Here is a 22,533-nt window from a genome sequence, read left to right on the forward strand (position 1 = left end):
TTATCAGCCCTGAAGGGAACCTTTCAGATTTTAAAGGACAGACATTACACATGAATAGGGTAAAATCTTTTACCTAACAGATCTCATTAGAAAACTCTGCCAGTTGATGACCTACTTTAAGGGCATATTTTCTTACCTACTACGGGCTTTCTCTGATTTATTTAGTAGAGATTGCATCCTTCTGAATTCAGCAAGCATCAGTCTCCAGCTCTCACCGGAGCAGTTTTCCATCATGGAAAAAGGTGGACTGCCATCTCAGGATGGAGAGGAGCTGCTGCCTCAAGTTAAGGAGTTCAAGTATCTCAGGGTTCATACGTAGGGGAGGAGTGTAGCAGGATATTGGTGGACAGATTGTCTACTGTGGTAAAGAGAGCTGTGAAGGCAGAGTTGCTGGTTTACTGGTTGATCTATGATCCGATCCTCCTCTGTGCCCACGAGCTTTAGGCACTGACTAAGATAAACAACAGAATCGAATCTGCTTTGGATTTCATTAAAAAGTTCTCCAGACTGTTTCACATCTGTCATATGTGCTCAGGGTGAATCTGCTCTCACTCATTCACAGCACAGGGCGCCAGTGGTGGATCTGCCAGTTCTGGTATTCTATGGCACAACTAGAGGAGTGATTCTCAAACTGTGGTACACGTACCACTTGTGGTACTTGGGCTCTCTCTGTTGGTAGGCGGGAAAGCTCCAATGTTCTTAAAGATTAAATAATGTACCATTGTGGAGGTATGCAAAGACGACACAAGAGTTTCCGAAGCTCTTTTGGCAGCCTGAGTTGACCAAAAATGTCTCCCCGAGCGTGAGTCCTCTATGAAGAGCAGCCTTTCCTTATCGCCAAAGGTTGCGGCTGTTACAAAGCGCTGGCGAGCTAGTTTCCCTGGGTCTTAAAACTGCAAAGGCGGCACAGCGTTGTCACGCTGATGCTTAAAACACTGCCCTTTTCCGTGGTGCCACCGTGCTGCGATCCCAGCCACCATCGATGAGTTGAAGGCCCCCGGGAGAATCGGTGGTGGTGCAGTAGATGCTGTCGGTGAGTCGGGAACTATCGCCTGGATGCCGAAGCACCTGGTTGCCAGGAGAATCTGATCCGCTTCTGCGAGTGAGCGGTAATCCTTCGCGGCCAGCAGCGGGGAGTTGGCAAGGCCAGCTCGCACCGGCACCTGTCAGAGGAACACGTGAGTGAAGAGGAATCCGCCGTCATCCTAGCAAGGACAGCGTACTCTCCGTGGGCTCGAGAGCGGTACCATCACCCAAGCCCGAGAGAGAGAGGAGTTTCTCAGCCGTTCTGCATCGGAGCAGCACCAGCAGAGCCTTGAGAGCGGTGTATCATCACACGGAGGGTGGACAGCGGATCCAGCAAGGCCACCACAGGATGGTATTTCGTGTCATCGGCTGAAACGCCACGATGACCAAACTGAGCTTCGACATGCACAAACCAGGAAGGCCTGGAAGGCCGCCACAGCAAAAATTAAAACGTGCAGCTCTGCTATCACTTCCAACATAAATGAAGACAGAAAAATAAACAGCAGCGACGCTTGTAGGGTTACTGAAGTCGGGCTAGCTGGTATACAATGAGGTGCTGCGTGGTGGCTAGCTACACAGCTATGGCTAGCATAAACACAGTGAAGCTGGAGGATGAACGCTAACTTTTTTCAACTAAATGACAGCCTTAATAAAGCAGAGTAGTTTGGACAGACAGCGGTCCTGCTGATGGGTTGAGGGCCTTCTACGGTCCTGCCCAGCTCTCCTAGAGTAACTGCTTGTCTCCTGGAGAGACAGATATTGACGTACCATCCTGGAGGAGCAAACTGGAGGAGCCCAGGTATCACTTCATGATACCACTGACGGCCAAACTAGTGAAAAAACAGCCAAAAACGATGAGGAGGGAAAATGTGTCAGCGCTCTCTACGTCTAAAAACTGCTCCTGTTTTTGGGGTTGTCTCATTGTTGCCCCTCTTGTGCACCTGTTATAAATTTCATTAACACTAAAGCAGCTGGAAGTGATTAACAACCCCCTGTGATACTTACCTGACCAGATCAATACAACAGACGTTTGATTGAAATGATGAAGTTGAGGTTCCTCAGTCGATGACTGACATAAAGGCTTAGTTTTTATGTATAAAATTGTATGTTTGAATATAAACGAGGTATTCTCATCATAAATGCACACAGATTTGTGCACATGTACATTTAAAAAAGTGAAATAAAGAACTAAATGTGTGTTTTAGTCAATTTTATTCTGCATGTCACATGCAGCCATGATTTACTGTTAGGAAACAAGTTAACAGGTGTGAACATGTTTAAAGAGCTGCCGTTAGTTTTTCTAACCTTTTCTAATCCTCCATGGATCAACTCTTCCATCTCCTGCTGCTCAGAGGCCCCGCCCACATGCAGATGGCAGCGGATGGTGGAGGTACTGCCTCTCGAGCAGCCGCCTCCAATTAAAACCCCTCCAGCAGCCAAATTAAACAACAAACACTGTGGTCCGTGCTCACAGATGGTTGCAAAATGTCTCTGTTGCCAAATTTGGCAACAGCGAGGCTTTAAGCTCGACTCCCACAGGACAGACAACACCATCGTGTTCTTCAGGGAGGACTTAATGAAACCTTTATTAGAGGAGTTAACATTCAGCGAGGGGCTGCAGAGGCACAGAAGGACTCACAGAGGCAGAATAAACGGTTCTGCGTGGAGGGGTCGTTCAGCCACGTTTTGACCTCAGTGATTAGTTTCTTCATATCACAGACGGCTCACAATACAAGCAGTTAATGTTTGTGCAGGGCAGATAACGACTCTGCTGTAATTGATTTGTGTTTGACTTTCACCCGCAGCAGAAGTGAAGCAGGAAATGAAATCTTTAAATAGCCCAGTGAAAGACAGACACTCACCGTCTCCGTCTCCTGAACCAGAACCGGGATCTGCGAAGACACAAGAGACACAAACCATCAGATTTCTGCTTGTTATTAAACCCTTAAACCAACCGTCTCGTGGACGGGAAGCCATGCAGCTTTTTAGTTCCTTTAGTGGTTTATTATATAAAGATTTTTTATTTAAGATATGTGCTTTTACAAACTTCATGTATAAAGTTGTTATTTATTGTAAACCCGACTAGAATTTGCAGCCCTGAACATCCAAGGGAAGATTTCAGGTATATGCAAATGCCCTCCATGTTACGGATTCATAAGACTGTATGACTTTTGGGCTTTTTAAAAAGAAATCAATTCCATTACTGACTGATGATGAGTTTTCGGTGTGGGCTTGAGCAGGTTTGCAGCATTAAAGCCACTGTTACTGCGATTATCAGGGACTTTGAACATTATTGAAAGAGGTGTGCATGTAAAAATTGTCACTACCATACAGTAAGTGAAAATAAACCTTGGAGATGTTCCAGGGAGTACGCGTACCACTTGTGGTACTTGGGCTCTCTCTGGTGGTAGGCGGGAAATCTCCAATGTTTTTAAAGATTAAATAATATACCATTGTGGAGGTATGCAAAGACGACACAAAAGTTTCCGAAGCTCTTCTGGGAGCCTGAGTCAACCAAAAAATGTCTCCTCGAGCGTGAGTCCTCTATGAAGAGCAGCCTTTCCTTATTGCCAGAGGTCGCGGGTGTTACAAAGCGCTGGCGGGCTGGTTTCCCTGGGTCTTAAAACTGCAAAGCCAATTAGTCCAATCCAGTTTTAGTGGATTGGACTAATTGGTACTGGTTTAAACAAGAACCAGACCCATTTATATAGCATCAGTACACAGTCACCTACGAGCAAAAACCTGGAGATGGTCGAAAGGAAGAACTCCCGTTCAACAGGAAGTGACCTCCAGCAGAACCGAGTTCATAGACTCTACTTGGATAGACCACCCAAGTGACTAATTTTAGCATTTTTTAAAATATTTTCAGTGATAATCATGCAAATCATGATCTATTGTTTTGTGTGAATAGCCTCAATGGTTCTGCTTTGATTTACTCAAACTAAGTACTAAATCAAACCCCATAGTTAGTAAAAATAACGCTATTTCACTCAGGGGGACTACAAACTTAAATATTGTTCCATCTATGAGATTTATCAATGGGTTGTGCCTTAAGGCATCAGGTGAGCCATCGGGTTAAAAAGAGCTACAAACCAAGAGCTTATAATTTCCAAATTTGAACAGAAATGAACCAAAATATACTTCAAGCATAATTCAAATGTTTAAACCGGCACAAACATATAAAGGCTGACACATGAAGCTGCAAACATTTGTACTGAACCCCAAAATCAGGGCTATTGATCTTGTACTCATTGATCAACTTTCATTCATTCATCCATTAACAGAGCAAATACATGTCAATCATGGTACAGCAGGTACAGGTATGTGGATGTAAGGGTGTATTCCTCTCTGGCAGCAGGTTTAAATAAACAGGATTATGTTTGCGGCGCCTCGTTGGCTCAGACCTGCGGCTCCATCAGGAAATTGACTGACAGCATAAAACTTGGCACGTCTGCCTCGAATTAAGAAATGGACGCCGCGTTTGGAGTTTCTGGCACGCAGCTGCTGCTGCATTAAGAAATGGACACCGGCTGCTTTGTTCAATTAAATTTCACCTTTAGCTGCTTCACTTCTTTACAAAGTCATGATGAGATTGTTTTTCATGGGAAAGCAGGAAGAAATGGTCCAAGAGTGGGTACAGATATTAATGGTTCTGTCAGTATGGTATTGATTAAACGTTAAGAGTTTGGTTGCAAACTGTAGGTGGGACTCTGCTTCAACCTCTTAAAAGCAAAAAAACAAAAAAAAAAACCATCAGTGGGTGAGGGAGATGTTAATTTAGTAAAGAGAAAATTATTTAATGTTCAAGGTGAAGGGTTTAAATCTTTTTCCAAAATCAGTGAGCAGTGGGGCTTGTTCTTTGATGCACTTTTTATGACCAGTATTCAGTGTTTGTAGTCATGTGACTGCTAATGACATGACATTAAGTGTAAAGAGAGCATAAAGAGACGTTGTAGACCGATCTGCAACCACAGGCCAAAAAGTGAACGTTCCCAGTTTCTGTTTGGTGTCCAAGTTTTTCAGGTCAGCTAATAGTTTTTGGCTAGCTAGCCAAATAACATCTCTAATCACATAATATATTTTCATAATAATAACCATAAGTAGCAAAACACAGTTAGTCAGCTAGCTAGAATTAAATTGATAAAGTAACTCACAGTAAAGTATACTCTATACCAGGAGTTGAATTAGCCAACCACATCTATATTAACATCCATCCATCCATCCATCCATCCATCCATCCATCCATCCATCGTCATCCGCTTTGTCTGGGGTCGGGTCGCGGGGGCAGCAGCCTAAGCAAAGAGGCCCAGACCTCCCTCTCCCCAGCCACCTCCTCCAGCTTGTCCGGGGGAACACCAAGGCGTTCCCAGGCCAGCCGAGAAATATAATCTCTCCAGCGTGTCCTGGGTCTGCCCCGGGGCCTCCTTCCGGTGGGACATGCCTGGAACACCTCACCCAGGAGGCTCCCAGGGGGCATCCTTGTCAGATGCCCGAACCACCTCAGCTGGCTCCTTTCGATGTGGAGCAGCAGCTGCTCTACTCTGAGCCCCTCCCGGATGGCCGAACTTCTCACCCTATCTCTAAGGGAGAGGCCAGCCACCCTTCGGAGGAAGCTCATTTCTGCCGCTTGTATCCGCGATCTCGTTCTTTCGGTCACTACCCACAGCTCGTGGCCATAGGTGAGGGTAGGGACGTAGATCGACCGGTAAATTGAGAGCTTCGCTTTTACACTCAGCTCCCTCTTCACCACGACGGACCGGTGCAACGTCCGCATTACTGCAGCTGCAGCCCCAATCCGTCTGTCGATCTCCGGCTCCCTTCTCCCATCACTCGCGAACAAGACCCCGAGATACTTGAACTCCTCCACTTGGGGCAGGAACTCATCCCCGACCCGGAGTGGGCACTCCACCCTTTTCCGGCTGAGAACCATGGCCTCGGATTTGGAGGTGCTGATCCTCATTCCCGCTGCTTCACACTCGGCTGCGAACCGGGGCCCGGCCGGGCACAGCCCGAAGAGGAGACATGGGCCCATCCTCCCGCAGGCCCACCAGGGGTCGGGTGCATTGTGTGTCGGGTGGCGGCCAGGAGCGGAGGCCCTGGCGGACTGACCCCCGGCTGCCAAGACTATATTAACATAGTTTGCTAAATAAGAAATCTTAAAGCATGTTTGTGTCAGCTCATAGCCACCTTCATGTGTCCACTTGCTGATATTACAAGGACAGAATCCAGATAATGAAAAGATCCCGGGTGTGGTGAAGTTGCTTCCTTGTACAGGACTCAGAAAATCATCTTAGGATCAGAAGGTACTTGATCCCTTACGTAGCACCTAGCTAGCTAACTTTAGCTAAACTTGCTAACATTGTTATTAGCAAAATGCTATCTGAAGCCACAGCAGTGGGGTTTTTTTGTAGTTATGTGGGGTTTGTGAGCTGAGAGACAGCCTTTTATTGACATTTGTTTTACATTTAATCATCTGTAAGCTAATATCATATATTTTAGCATCAAAACTGAACTGAGTTCTTAAAATCAGTCCACAGCCTGTCAGAGAAGTCAAAATGTTACAGTTACAATCTGTTATAACACTGAAAAAAAAAAAAGAACTTGTGAAAACAAGTTACCCAACATACATTTTATGAAATAATGCATTTATAACCACACTTCTGTGTCCTTCATGGTTTAGTTTGATTTCCTACAATCTAATCAAAACCTATAAAACAAGAGCTTGAAACAGACGTTTGTTGGAAACGGGTCTATCAGGGATTTAATTAGATAAACGAAACATTACAACGCTGTATTGATTTGCTGGGGGGAGATTTAGTTATACATGAGCGCAGAGCACACTTTAGAAACTGATAACAAGTAATGATTAGAATTGTACTAGATGAGACAAAGAAAGACAAATCACGGAAATATATGCACCGTGGGTAATGAGAGGAGTCAGTTGGTACAGATTGGAAAATAATAAGGAACACGAGTGAAAGTCATACTTTTTTTCTAAAATCAATTTGGCCTAACTTGAAATAAGAATATAAAACAGAAGCTAATGATCCCTGCTGGGAAATGCAAGGAAATCAGCTGTCAGTCAGACCCCACTGCGCTCACTGACCTGCCGCCATATTTAGCCTATATATGAAAGAGCGATGGGTAACAAACTAACAAGGAATGAAAGTAATTACAGGTGGGAGAAATATACTGAACTCTAAACCTGTTTTTACTGTTTAATTCATACATGATGTGACAAAAGAACAAATAATCCATAGTCCACTGTCATTCCCACACAGCAAATTCAAAAGTGTTAAATGTTTTGGTGCTAGTAGTCTTCTTGCAAAAGTAGAGTTTATTTTACTCTAAGCAGAGTCACATTCTTTTAATGTAACTCTGGGGTGTAAAATGATAGTAGTTAAAATCGAGTGTTAAAAATGAGTGTTTCTCTGTCAAATCTGGAGGTGTTACAATGGAAACATTAACTCTTGACCTCTTAACTCTGAACTCCAACAGGGGCTATGACACCAATAGAGTAAATTCACAGACTCCGCCCCCAGCACGGCTCCAATCGAAGCTGAAGCGAAGCCGTTTCAGAACATTTTGCTCTACATATTTGAGTTGTTTGCCATGCTTGGTAAGTCATTTTTTCAAAGATTGTTTCAATTATTATTATTAGCTTTTACTTCTGTGGCTCTTTGGCGTTGAGACAAAGCTGTGTGAAAGGCATTAGCCATGTTGCTCGCTGATAGCATAATATTCTGTTTTAGCTAGCTGAAAGGTGTTTGCGGGCAAATACCACAGCCTTGAAAAAAAGCTTGCATGTGAATTTTCAGTCAAACTTTTGGTCAAATACACCTAAAGCAATGTCTAGAATGTGAAATGTTGGTATAATGGTGCTGCTTGAAGCCTGAAAACGATCGCCCATGAAAAAAAACAAAACGAGCAAACAGCAGTAGCTGACGTCCTGACTGGATTCTACGTTAGCATAGATCCCTCCAGAGTTTTGTGCACACGGTTTAAGTAAAAATGAACAAGGTTGAGGTTTTACATTTAGTTCAGTATTACCTGTTGCCTGTGTCCTTGTCTTTTGGGAAAATACTTTACACAAGTAATGGCTCAAAGAGGATTCCTTTTTTTTTACTGTGCTGCAATTGATTACTGGATTATTTGTGCCATTAATTAGTGTCAACTAATTTTTATTCAATCTCCACATAGGATATAGAATAGAATAGAATAGAATAGAATAGCCTTTATTGTCATTGTACAGAGTACAACGAAATTGGAGTGCCACTCCCTTGGTGCAAGTTTCAATAATAAATATAAATGTAAAATATAAAAAGTACAAAAAAAACAATCGTAAGTACTCAAACAATAGTATGTACAATATATACAGGATAGCAGCATAATATAATGACAGTGACGGTATGCTTGTGAAGATGGAATATGGGGGAGAGCAGAAGTGCGTTGCAGTTCCACAAAGTGATGAATGAAGGACATGCATATTGTATTTTGTATTTATTGAAATAAGTGATGAGAATGCTGTTATTTGCATTGTTATTTGCATTTACCATGTCAGACCTTTTGATAAACAAAATTCTAATGAAAGTGAGAACATGTACACTGTTACATCTTTCAGAAAATGTTTTGAAATTGTGGTGCACAGTTCAGAATAAATGTTTTTCAAAAACCATTGCATCTTTTTAGTAAATGTTTATTTCCAAAAGAAATTTCTAGAAGTTCAGAACAGTAAAATTCCCGCTTTTTAGAATGAATTAGAAGATAACTCTTACGTAGTTAAACTAAAATACTTTTTGAGAGTTAATATATAAACTCTTAACACCAAGTGTTAAATTATCAACTCCAGACAGATTTGGTGTTTAGCACTAAATCAGAGTTAACGTACCAACTCTCCAAAAAGAGTTAAATTAACACTCTCTGGTGTGGACCCATATAGACACTTTAATAGTGTTGAAATCAAATCTGACAGTGTTAATTTGGACATGCTGGATTTGCTGTGCAGGACATCTAATACTTGACTGAGTTTGTCAAAGTCATTGATTTTCACAGACGCAGACACGTGGTGTTCCTGAAACGATTTTGTTGCCTTTTCTGACTTTAGGTAAATTTTATTCCTCAATTAAATTGAAATGGTCGGGTCATATTAAGATTCGCCATGCACTGTTATTAACTTTAGAGACATAAAACTACAGTAAACGTAGTTTCTCTGTAAACTTGAATATATAAACATTGGACTCTCACCTTTGAACAAACCTCAAGTGGCCATTGGAGGGACTGCAGTTTATGGTGTTTCACTGCTCGGTTGGCGTAGACTGAAGAGAATGTTTATAAATGTGTGAATGTGATATTTTTGTGTCAATAAGACTAGAAAACTGCTAAATAAAAATCAATCCACTTACAATTTAATGTTCTGATGAAATGCAGATATCCAGCTGTTAAAGATGACTGCCGTCAGTATACCGACTCACAGTATTTATAGAAAGCACTTATTTAGATAAGCTGGCATGTGGACAGTATACATAGTTTTAATTTGGCTCTGTCCCATCCTTGGCTTATTTCTCAGCCCAGGAAATTCCTGCTTGGTCCGACCACAGCCTCGGACAGAGGTCTGGGATTTTGAACAGTTTTTTCTTCAGAGTCCTGAGTTTGGATCTTTCTCCTTCGAGATATTCAGAAAACTGAACTAAAGTGCAGTAAAACAAACAGTAAAGCACAAAATGGTCATACTGGACCAGAACCACGGTATCCTTGCTCCAGCACCCTCCCTCCAGCTTGCAGCAGTTTAAAACAGGATTAAATGTCTGTCTGAGCAGTGATGTGTTTGAGACGTGAGATGTCACCAACATCTGAAAATGACTGTTTACCCTGCAGGATGAGAACACACAGGGCAGGATGGAGGCAGTTTTCTGCAAAAAACCTTTGAAACAAGTTGTTTCTTTATCAAAAACTGAAGAAAAGCTCAAATTTGAAGTTTACAGTTGTGATTTGATCAAACCTGAAAAAGCAGGGATGCAGGCAGACAGGAAGATGGAAGAAGATGAAAGAATGCGAGGTTGAATCAGACTGAGAAGCTTTAGGTTTTAGATCCAGCTGATAAAAAGAATCTGTAACTGCGTTGGACACTGGATCGCAGACACCAACTCTTTCTGATCAATAAACTTCAAAGAACCTCGGATTAAAAAAAACAACTTTCATCCTGAGAAGAGAAAAAAGAGCATCTTTCATTTAATCTGTGAAAACACCTTCAGCTGCGTCGCTGCTTTTCTAACACCTTTGTCAGCCACCTACAGACGGTGGAGGATCATTATAATTATAAGGATACGTAACTGTTCATTAACCGCGTGGACACGTTCACTCCTACAGAGTTAAACTCCTACAGAAGAATCGGACGCTGCAGCCGCACCGAGTCAATAAAACCCGCTGAGGAAATGAAACATGGCTGACCCTGTGGTTAATGAAGCAGGCCGAGGCTTTTACCGCAGCTCGCTGCTTCCTCTGCTGCCGTCCACATCTGTAAATCAATCTGCTTCCGAACGCTAAATATCATTAAAAGGTGTTCCTAATGTGCAAAATAATGAAAAGCAAATGAGGCCTGACAGGACGAATGATGAGCTGAAACCCACCTCCTCAAACATCCTGACAGATGTGGAGAGATGTAGGTGCGATAATTTAATTCACATTAAATTTAAACACAAGCTGCTGTTTTTAACCCAAAGCTACACGAACTTTACTGTTCACGTCATGACCAGCCTGCTGTCATCCTGACAGTAAGTCTGCTGTCCTGTGGCGCCCTGATGCATTCGGTTATGACGCTGCAAACACATTGTTAATTAATGAGCAGGGTTACTGTCGTTGATGAGCGTCTTATAACCCAAACTTCTTTTTCTAACCAAACCAGTAAGGTTTTAAAGCTAAAACCAAACCGAGAGGACTCTGCTGCCTAATCTAAGCTTCTTTTCAGTGCTGAAACCTTACCGAGTAGTTTCTAGTGTCTAATCGTGACTGAGTGCTTATTTACACTTTAAACCAGTAAAAATATCATTAAAAAAAGAGCTGATACACCAACACCTGCAACCTTAAGACGCTACCATCACTCCATCCTACTAATAAGGACTTTCTTTGCCTCAGACAGGGCAGTTATCTCTCAATTCAGTTCAGTTCAATTCAATTTATATAGCACCAAATCACAACAGCAGTTACCTGAAGGTGGTTATTATTGCGAGTTAAAAACCCGTCTTTGGCCTTTCAGTGGCCACAATTGCTTCACCCATCAGAGCCATGATGCCAAAAATACTCCTTGAATGTCACAAGAGATGCAGAAGGTATCTGATGACAGAGGATTATGTCACCAAACCCAGGTCTGGTCTACACATTTAGAGCCTCGGTCACCTCACGCCGGACCTGTTACTGGACTTCGCTTCAATATTGGTGTCTGCAAAGTCTTTTCCTTTGTCCTTACAGTCGTCGATGTTTGTAGTGTAATGAAATAAGTCAGAGACAGAATTCTGAGACGATTTACAAGGTTATGAAAAAGGAGAAAAATGCAGTTTGCTGGTGTCAAACTAAACCTTTGTGTTATTTTAAATTAAGCGCTTTTTCAAATGCATTTTTTTTCGCTTGAATTTTTTACTTTAAACAAGAAATTTTAATATCACCGCTACAACCATTAGGCTAGTGCATTGATTTATAATGCATGTGGAATATTTTGGGTCTTTGTTTGAGGATGTGTTGTGTAACTGGACCTTCTTAAATATTATTACATGTAAAAATGTCATGTAAAAGAGCAGGAAGTTAACCAAACCCTTCTCGACAGCCTGGCTCCCCGGTGACCTGCTGAGTGTTAAATACACCTGTAATCTGTTCAGTAGGTGTGAAGAGAAGAACCTACAAAATCAAGAGGATCCATCCTCTGGAGACTAACAATCCCGGCAAATATGTTAAGATGAACCACTTAAAGACAGAAAAAGGACCAAAAGCAGGTTGATTTCTTTTTATTAACTATGAAGTCCGTAAAACTACAACCAGCTGAACACTGGACAATTTCTACAAACGATCTGGTACTGTGACAGGTCAGAAATGTCTGATGTTGTAACTCAGACCTCAGTGAGTTTTAATAATCACCCAGGAAAAAGGTTTTACGTTAGAACATCCTGCACACTCCAGCTCCTAATTAAAGGGGAAGTATGTTTCATCTGCAGGGCGAGTGCTCTGACACATAATGAAGTGCACAAAGAGCTCGTCTTTGTATTGATCAAACAACTGATTTACAAACTAATTGGGCCAAGAACAGGATCTGAGATTAATAAAGATTCCCACCTCATCCAGAGCGCCTCCACACCTCCAAACGCTCGCTGCCTAAAGGACACAAGTCTCCCTGCATTAGCACTAAATGTTGGCTTCAGATATAGACTGGTGTGGGACTGGGCGTAATTCCTGGGGACGCTGGCCTGGCCATCGATAAGCTCATTCCGGCTCCAGCGGGGCCCTGTTTGTATCTCAGGTTCACATAAACATGAAGGAAAATCGATGACATTGATGTTTGTCCCAGAGCTGCTCACTGCATCTGCATACTAAACAGCACATGCTATCGATAGCCAGGTCCAGTTTTGCTTTTAAAGTGGACCTCTTGTGCTCATTTCCACCTCTGTAGTTTTTATTATTGGACTCCACTAGAACAGCTTTGCATGACTCACAGTTCAAAATAATCCTTATTTATCTTACGAACCTCGGTAGAGCCATTCGATTCAACTGAACCAAGCTGCTTTAGCTCATTTTCTTTGAGGCCAACCTCCCTTTAGGCCAATCAGAGCCGATCTAAGAAAGTCATTCTGCTTCCACTTAATCAGACTATAAAGACATCAGGTTCCATCCAGGCAGGGAAATGATTCAACACCCATAACCAGCTGCTTCTGCTACACATGATCTGTTGGAGTTACTGGTTGGAAACAGCAACATCGAGGGTCCTGCTGTAAACTCTGAACAGACCAGTCTGCGTGTATTTGTGTAACAGTCTTTTATGGACAGCGTCCTTGTAAAATAATAATAAATAAAGACAATAACTAATGTTTTTTTTCAGATTCTGACTTATTCGTGAGGACAATCTCATGAGTGGCCCCCATGAAACCAAAAGAGCGCAGACAGTGAGAACTGTCTTGATTTTATTACAATTTTAATATTTCATAGAATTTTTCTTATTTGGTCACATTTTGACATATTTGGCTACAGTGGTGCCGTCTTTAAATTACAGTCTTAATGTTTATCCCCCCCCCACACACACACCTGACTGGTGCTGGAGGCTCATGGGTATTGTTGTTTTTGATTAGTTATTTACATTTTTTTCAATTTAATTCTACTATTTTACACACAGTAAAGTAATAAAAAAGTGTTCAGGCTTTCTCTTCTTTAAACTAGAGGAGCTCTGCTTGATTCGGTTACAATTTATCTTCATTTATCTTATAAACTTTTGCCCTCCCCACACCCCAACTGGCCCCTCCCTGAGCCTGGCTCTGCAGGAGGTTTCTTCCTGTTTAAGGGAGTTTTTCTTTGCCACTGTCACCACGTGCTCGCTCATAAGGTTGGTCTGATTTTTGGAGTTTTCTCTGTATTATTTTAGCATTTTATCTTACAATATAAAGTGCTTTGTTGCGATTTAGAGCCATATAAATAAAACTGAATTGAATTAAAGGATCAATAAGCTCATTCCAGAATTGCTACTCCTACAGTAGTGGTCCAAATTTAATCAAACTCGCACAAACTAATGAGTTTTTACCCAAACTGCAATCAAGGTAAAGGTCAGATATGTTGTTTCACTGGCAACGACCTGAACTGTGATGGATCATGAGCTCGCTGTATTCAGAGTACTCTGCTTTAGCTGCAGGAGTGCATCAATAATTTAGTCGTTTGTAATTAATGAACATCTTTACTGGTCTTTATCTTACAATATAAAGCGCCTGGGCCTTGGTCCATCCCCTCAGTTTGTTCTCTGTCTGAAACTACACGATTTAGCCCCTCCCCCTTTGAGCCTTCCCTCTGATTGGCTGCACAGCACAAAAAAGGATTCACTGCTACAGCGGTGTGCCTCAGATGACTTATGAGGGATATCCCCTCTCTATGACATCATGCAGATCCAAGACTAGAGAAAAACCTCAGGCAGCCATCCGTCAGCCTCCTAGCAGACACACCTGTGCTGCCATAGTTGACAGTGACCTAACGTTGAGGTCGAGGTCACTGAGATTTAAACTTTTAGTAAATCCACTCATGGTAAAACTTTGAGGCTCCTATATCGCCTCAATCACAAGCTTAGTTGTCCACACCGCCCACCCGGTGACGACGTTACCGCATCAGCCGTTTATGGCTGTGGGGTAAAGACTGTGTGAGTGTTTAGAGCAGGCTGAAGCCTGAGAGAATATCCACATTTGCTGGCATCATTATTTGATACTTTTGGTATAATTTAATATGAACACCCACTGGAACAGTATATATACGGCAGAAAGCAGAAGAAGTTCCCTTGAAAAGTTTGCTGTCTGAACTTCAAAGGTCTGTAATGTCACATCATCTTCTTCTAGCTGTGAAATCTGCTCTGCTCTCTGCTCTCCTCAGCCAATGGAGCCAGAAAGCCAACAACGAGCGTTTTAAAGAGTAATAAGTCTGACCTGAGGCTAATGTGGAGTCTCAGCCTCTCAGCTGGGCAGCTACACCCACCACTGACCTGTGATCAGATCCCAGCGAGGAGTCTCAGCCGTCCCAGCTCCTGTAACCTCCCACACTGCTCTCTAAGAAAAAAAGGGACCCAAATCGCTGCATTTCCTCCATCTCCTGTCCTGCTCGGGGAAATAAAATCAGCTGAGCTTTCGTGCGGTTGCCTCGGCTCAAAGCCGTCGAACGCTCCAATTACAGGAAGCATAAATCTCAGGGAGAGGAAATTGCAGAAGGCCAGGAGGGAGGCGAGGAAAGTGGAGGGCACAAGCTCTCCGGTGTAGTGGGTAATAAGAGCAGAGCACCAGCCGATGCCTCCTGGGAAATCAGGCCACTGCCCCTGCAGATGGAGTTGACCGCCACCACCAACGTAGCCGCTGTGGCGTTGCTATAAGTTTCCACAACTCATTTCTCAGGAGAGGAGACATAAAATCTGTCTGGCCTGCAGAGACATCCGAGTCCAGGGAATCTGCGGGGTGTTTGATGGGGAAAATGCTAACCTGTTAGTGCTTTAGCGTAGCTCTGATGGATGGCTGGTGAGCATCCAGCTGTGGAAGACCAGCAGCCTTTGGGAAATGAAACCTGATTCATTCCTCACACACGGCTCTGTAGATACGGAGCATATGGCCAAAGGTTTGTGTAAATACAGTCTCATCCTGTTTTTATGGTTTGCTACTTTTAATTATGTAATTAAAGTCAAATATTTTTGCACATTCAAGTATAAGAGCACATCTGCTCACATAGCCAGAACCTCAAAGCAATGGTTTTCCCAGTGAGGCGTTGGAAAGCCAGATCACCAACTGTTAGCACCAGCAGCAGCTCACTAATGGGAGCAGTGGGTTCAGCATCTGGAGGAAAGGCTGACTAAAGGTTACAGCAGCACAGTAATGATCATGGCTTCAGGATGGCTGTGGTGTGACGTGCTAATGTGGTATTAATTGTCCTGATGCAGTAAAACTCCATCTGTTAGATCTTAAGCTTTAAGTGGTCAGGATCTTCGTAAGTAATCAGGATACTGTCGGCCTTGTGCTGCAATCTGACTTCTTAAAGATAATGAGTGGTTTTAATGATCTACACAGGCTTTCAGAGTAAAACAGGCCTGGGAGGGGACAAGATGCCACAAAATATATAACAGAACCAAAGTGTCTGTCAGAACAAAGCCCAACATGGAGCGACCATCAAATGACCCACGCTAAATCAGATGCTACGGCTAAACTTCGGGCATCTTCTTTTTTTAAATGATTCAAAGCTGAGAGGTTTTCAGGTTTGTAAACAGAAATTAATATAATTGACTTACTAGATGACCACGAACACAGAAATCAGACTGAAAACAAGGACCAACTCAATAAAAACACCCGGCGCTGAGCTGGACGTCCACACTGAAGTCTTATTTGGACCAAGAGTGACACTTTAATGAAGGGTTAAAATATGTGGAGTGGCGGCGCCCCTGGGCTGCAGTTTCACTGTGAGGTTTTAAGCAGTTAAAGATGTGCTGCACATGAATAACGCCAATAAAAAGGCAGAGGAGAGCGAGGACTACAGTTTTTGGAGGCTTGTTTCATTTCTCAAAAATAAGAGCCAGAACTGCAGCACATTAAAAAGACTGGGAGGCTCGGGCATAGCAGGAAACCCTCGGACTAGAAAGTCAGTCGATACGTCATCAGAGAACAAGAGAAATTCAACAAACAAATAACCAACCTCAGTTTTTAAATGGCTAAGACACAAATAAGGGGCGAACAGAGCTCAGATCAAAGACACGACGAACAACTGGAAAGATTTTATTTCATGACTCAGGAAGATTATTTGCACTGAACTTCAGACATTCCTAAAAACGATGCGAGAACAGGAACAATAGTCCAGACTGAACTATTCTCCAGTAGTTACTGTTGTGATGTGCTCGGAAATAACTTTGAAGACTATAAGTGATGTCAGCATCTTAACGACCCAACGGTCAGAAAAACAAAGAAAGCGGAGGCTCTGTTGATTTAAATCGATATAACGTCAGAAGCTCTCACCGCCTGCATTCTCCCCGCTCGCTGTGAGCGATTAAACCGGCTGCCCTTTGTTTTGAACATGCGCGTTGGGCGTTGAAAATCAAGATTCAATCTTCTGTTCCAGGTTGTGTTGTTGCTGTTCGTCTGTGTGGGTGTTGGTTCTGATGCAGGAGGGCCACTTTAATAACTGATCAATGGATGTGACGGTGAGTCGGACTCCAACACATCCCTGAGGTTTACAGAGCTCGTCAAAGGTCATCAGAGCTGCAGCTATTTTATTTGATTTATTCAGCATGAACTGATTCTAACCACACATATAGATCCTTTCAATGTCAACAACATGAAGAGACGTTTCATTTCCCTGAAAATAAGATAACACAGCAGACCTGAGCTGTTAGAAAAGACAAGCTTTTAACTAGAAACTGTATAATATGAAGTATTTCAGGTGTTTCTCTGCACAAACATAGAACTCATCATATTTCAAACTCTGGCTTTTATAATGTGAATAAGTGCCTCACTTATACTTTTAATTACGCTCCAGCAGTCGGCCTTGCTGCCGCGTTTTCATGCCTTCCGAGTTCACTGTCATTATGTTTTTAATTGACTGAACATCAAACGCTGAGAGCTCGTCCTCGGCTTTTCCTCTGAACTCTGCACAACGTCATCAGTCACATTGATTTCAGAGAACGAGCCAGTTAATCAGCCGCAGATCAATTTTAATTACGAGTCGCTGAACGAGTCAGTAAAATCCTCCCAAACCTGGAGGGTTATGAAAGTCCAGGGTCAGAGACCGAGCAGTTACACTCAGCAGAGGCTCAAATGTGATCTATCAAATCTTTCAGCAACAAAGGTGATTTTTCCGCTGGGGTTACTCGTGTAGTAGCGTTCCAACAGCGCCCTGTTTTCACCCACCGTCTAGTTCCAGTAGCCCAGCTCTCATCAGGGTGTCCTGGTTGCTCAACACCTGATGTGGTCCTTGTTAATCTGGGCAGCGCACGTGTCTGAGGTAGGCTTGGTTAGCATGGTGGGGGGGGGCAGCTTAGGACCTTTACTGGATACTGACGCTCTGGTCGGGAAACGAGAATTGTGTGTATATATTAAAAAAACGTATAATTATCTGCTGCTAACTGTGGCTGTGAAAAATATTCTGAATAAACAAAGCGGCACAACCAGTGTCTTTGTCTCTCGTAAAAAGCAGTAAACTTTAATGGTTTTAGCTTGTATCTAATAAAAAGGTCTATAAAAAATTTGAAAGTTCTTCGATACTTTTTAAAAAATCCCTTTGTGTTAGAAAATGTCGGCTTTTTTAAAACTTCCTCTCGTAATGACGGTCACAGCAGACTAATTACAGCTTAAAAGTAGTTTTTCTACAAACATCTGCAAACTTGAATGAAAATATTCTGTTGGAGAGGATGTCACGAGTACGTGACTGCAGCGACATCTCTCTCTATTTAAGCCTCAAAGTTTAGTTTCAAACTGCTCTGAAATCTAAAATCGGGCAGTTTTCTGCTTCTTCTTCTTTCAGCTGCTTAGATCTTCCTCTTTTCCTCCAGCCTGGCAGCTCCATCTTCATCATCTTTCGTCTAATATATCCACCTTTCCTCCTCTGCACACATCCACATCATCTCCACCTCTGTCTCTTGAGTGAATCCAGTCCTTCCTGCTCACTCCCAGTGAAAGTCTTACTCTTAGCTCGGCCGCCTGTCTTTGTCAGTGCTACTGTCTCCAAATCACACATCACAGCAGAATCACAACTACCAGCTTTAAACCTTCCCGTCCACTCTGCTGCTGTGCTTCTATCACAAATCACCGCTGACACCTGCCTCCACCCACTCCACCCTGACTGTCCGTTGCTTTGGTGCCCAAATGTTTAAACTCTCTACCTTCATTATGTCGGCTCCTCTCAGCTTCACTGCTGCAGCCTTTTTCTACTCTTGGATTTATATGATGTCACAGAGAGGGGATATCCCTAATATGGTCATTACAGGCACAGAAGCCCCTCCTGCTGTTTAAAATCTTTTGAGTGAGGCAGCCAATCAGAAGATTGTTAGCATAATGGGAGTGGGAGGAGCTAAAACAGAGAGCATCTACTGGTGGACAGCATTAAGGCCCAAGATAAGATAAATAAGGATTATTGTGAACTGTAAATCACACAAAGCTCCTTTAGTAGAGTCCAAGAATAGAACAGGCCCACAACAAATGGAAACGTAGCAAATTTCTCATATTTTTTCTTGAAAAATAATCTGTGCAAACTGAAATGTGAAATTAGGTTTTAGTGTCAGAGCAGCAGAAGACTTGTTACTTGAACTGCTTTTTGCACTCACCTGCATCACTCGCAGCATTGATTGATTATATCAGGCGCTGAGTATATATATATTTAAAAGTTGGATGCTTTAAGACGGTGTGTATATCATGAGGTTGTATATGAGGTTGTTTCTCGACAGTTTCTCTTCGTAATTCCCTCTGTGCTGTTTTAAAAAAGCCATTACATCATGAGTGATGGAACAGAATGAAGACGAATGAAGGCGATGTTCAAATGAAGACGCCACGACTCTTAATATGAGGCGGCAGCTGAATGATTCCCTCAGATGACGCCTTAAACGGCGGAAGCCCTCATAGCCTGACTGATGTCCTCGCAGCTCGATATCAGTAAATGAGCCGTTATAATTCACTTTTCTGACGAACCCTCACTCTCAATCGGTCAGTCACCCGGACAGCGTTAATTCCCGTTTCCATTGCGTCAACACTGTGTACTTCCTGGCACACACTCACCGGTGGAGCAGGGCCCGTCGGACACCCGGGAGATGAGTCTCTGCTGCTTGCAGGACGCCTGTCGCCTGTAGCACTCGTTCTGGTAGGTGTCTCCGTTTGAGCCGCACACAGGGACGTAGTTTTTGTGACACTGGAAATCAAACACAATCAGATGTTAATTAAGCTTCAGTGTGACGACGGAGACGAACCATAGAGAGAGGGGGTCGCTTCACTCAGGGGGAGGAGTCAAAAACATGTAGATTGACGCTAGCACAACTATGCAAAACTATTAATTACATCAGCTATATACATTACAGGAATTATTGTTGGTTACAATAATAATGATGATCAATAAGGTCTAGTTTTACATTTTGGTTTTATTTTGCTCGTTTGAGTCAAGCTTTTATTGTTAAAACATGTTTAGATGCTTTAAGTTTTATCAGCGTTTATCAGTTTGAATGTTAGCTTTAGATTTTACTCGTTGTCATATGGACGACATTTCTCAGATTGTAAGTCACAAAGTTTAGAACAGAAATACAATAAAAACACTTAACACATGAGTTTCATAGGAGTCACGTGTGTGAGCACATTATAAGAGCAGAAGCTGTGGAAGTTTGCTGGTGTGGAACATTCAGGTGTGTTAACACAATTCCACAATTTTCCCAGCAAATTCACCCCAATCTCACACCGTCCAATGCTCAGAGAAACCCCCGAGTTTTGTGACAGCACGTTACAAAGCACGGAGGTGGAGAAGTGATGATTCGGGCACCGTACAGTTGACCTTGAACTCCTCTGCATATCGAAAGATTCTTGACTCAAATGTGAGGCCATCTGTCCCACAGCTAAAGCTTGGACCAAACTGGGTCATGCACGATGAAATGATCCAAAGCACAGCAACAAATCTACAACACGAGGGCTGAAACAGAAAAGGACCCAAGTTCTGCAGAGGCCCAGTCAATGTTCAGACCTCTGACCTCCTGACTGAGATGCTGTGGTGGGACTTAAAGAGAGATGTGCATGAAAGAACCTCAAAAAGCAACGCTGTGAACAAGTCTGGGCCAGAATTCTTGTATGACGATGAGAAACTATCACGATATGATCACCTCGAGTTACAGCAGCTAAATGAGATCCTACAAGCAGTTTTTCACAGAAACACACACAGTCCTGAATAAAACCCTTCAGATACAGAGTATTTTATTTATTTGTGTTACATCAGAGTCAGAGAAACGTTACTATGTTATCAAATGTAATTCGCTATATTATTCTGCAACACTGTTGCAATGTGGTTCTAGTTTTCTTCTTAACTGAGCGGCTCTCAGCATGTTTTCTTTGAAGGTCCTGAGCCTGAGCATCACCTCCTTTGGATGTTTGCACAGAAATGAGTTCACGACTTGAAATGAGTCCATGCAGTGCACGTTTAAAGGTAGAGAGGAGAAAGATGGCGTTATCAAGCCTGTGCTGTACATGTGTGATCAATATGGGTCAAATATGATGCAAGCTGTCAGGCACTTACAGAGTTTCATTCGCTCTCCATGGAGGTTATATAAACCCGCTCTGCTCACACTGTCAGCTATAAGCTACAGCTGCCAAGGACACATATCAGTGTTCAGCAATCCATATTCTATTAACTCTCACACATCAATCATTTAGCAGGAATCCCCTGCAGGTTTGACCTCCGTGACCTCCAACACACTGCAGAAGCAGTCCAGGTTCATATCCAACAGGAAGAGAGTCCGATGGAGTCGGCAGCTGAAATCCATGAAAGACAAAACAACCGATGAGCAGCATCCAACCTCCAGCTGAGAGGAGAACATTTTTCTGTCCTGTCAGGAGTCTTCCTGGTTTGCTCCGTCAGCATTTTGTGGTTTTGTTCTGCTGAAGTAAATTTGTTGTAACGTGTTTTTTTTCTTTCCATCAGACTTTCAGCTAGAGCTCATTATCAGCACTCATCAGCATGTTTGGCTTTCTTTGTTCAGTTTTAGTGACTGAAGCTCTTTTTCTGTTCAGAGAAGCAAACTCAGAAGTTTTAATGATCGGGAATTAGTCGGATCCCTGCTGGTTAGAGGAGAACAGAAGGCTTATTTCGGTGAAAATAGAACAGATTAGTCCTTTAAATGAAGGCAGGTGTGATGAGTTTCATTGGAGGTGGATGTTTGATTCTTTTGACTGCATGGCCCTGCCTGCAGGCAGGCAGGTGGAGCAGCTCCTATCAGACAGTGAAATAGCTTTAATGAGGATCTCTGTCATCTCACTAAAGCGTAACACACGTACAAATGTGTGTCTTGGACTGATTTACATTCACACATACACAAACCTGCACAGAAACCATAAAGTTTTAATGGTTTCAAGCTATTTCAAGGCTCCACGGGAGATAAATCCGCTGAAAACTGCTGACTCGCAGTGCAGAGTTAGATTTATTTATCTGCATTAAAGGGCCACTTCAGCTCTCAGACACTTTTTACTTTCACAGAGCTGATAATGCTGCGAGGTGAAGCACAGCCATTGTCAGAAACTATATTTGAAAAGGGAAAATTTAAATAGTGCCAGTTCTGCTCATCTCCAGCTCCATATTTTTACTCTTTTAGAGTAGCTTTGCATGACTAACAGCTAAAAATAATCCTTCTTTATCTCACAATGGTCCTCGGTGCAGAGCCTCAGTTCCCCCTCTGTCTGAAACAAGCCCCTCCCCTTTAGGCCAGCTTTGTACTGACTGGCTGACTGTCACAAACAGAAGGTTTGAAGAGCAGGTGGGTGGGGTTTCCAATCTATGACATCACCAAGATCCAAAAGTAGACGCAAAAGTGTTTTGAGCAGTCTGCAGCCTGAGCTTTAGGCACACGAGGAAGTTTAATATGAACATCCACTGCTGGAAGAGGATATGTATGACAGGAAATGACTTGCCTCCAAATAAAACTCACTTTGCAAACATCTGGATCATGCTCCCAGTTGACTTTGGGGAAGTTCTCGTCCATGAATATTCTTTGTGAAGATGCAGACGTAGAGAACTGAACACAGAGACGGGCACCTCCGCCTGCCCACAAGTAAAACTCACTGAAGCTTGAAC

At 42.8% G+C, this 22,533-nt stretch overlaps 1 protein-coding gene across 1 annotated transcript in view; it reads right to left on the minus strand.

Annotated features, from left to right (window-relative positions):
• Positions 1 to 22,533, minus strand: part of tmeff1a (transmembrane protein with EGF-like and two follistatin-like domains 1a) — a gene marked incomplete at its 3' end in the record, with an annotated part of 100,394 nt that overhangs the window by 24,642 nt on the left and 53,219 nt on the right. Inside the window, exons 3-4 of the mRNA XM_005746363.1 lie at positions 19,491 to 19,620; positions 2,889 to 2,918 (exon numbers count right to left, since the gene is read on the minus strand). Coding sequence (XP_005746420.1) covers positions 2,889 to 2,918; positions 19,491 to 19,620 — 160 coding nt within the window. The remainder of the gene's footprint in view (positions 1 to 2,888; positions 2,919 to 19,490; positions 19,621 to 22,533) is intronic.

The sequence above is a fragment of the Pundamilia nyererei genome, unplaced genomic scaffold (assembly GCF_000239375.1).
Source record: "Pundamilia nyererei isolate P.nyererei 1_Seehausen unplaced genomic scaffold, PunNye1.0 scaffold00177, whole genome shotgun sequence".
NCBI classification, from domain to species: Eukaryota; Metazoa; Chordata; class Actinopteri; order Cichliformes; family Cichlidae; genus Pundamilia; species Pundamilia nyererei.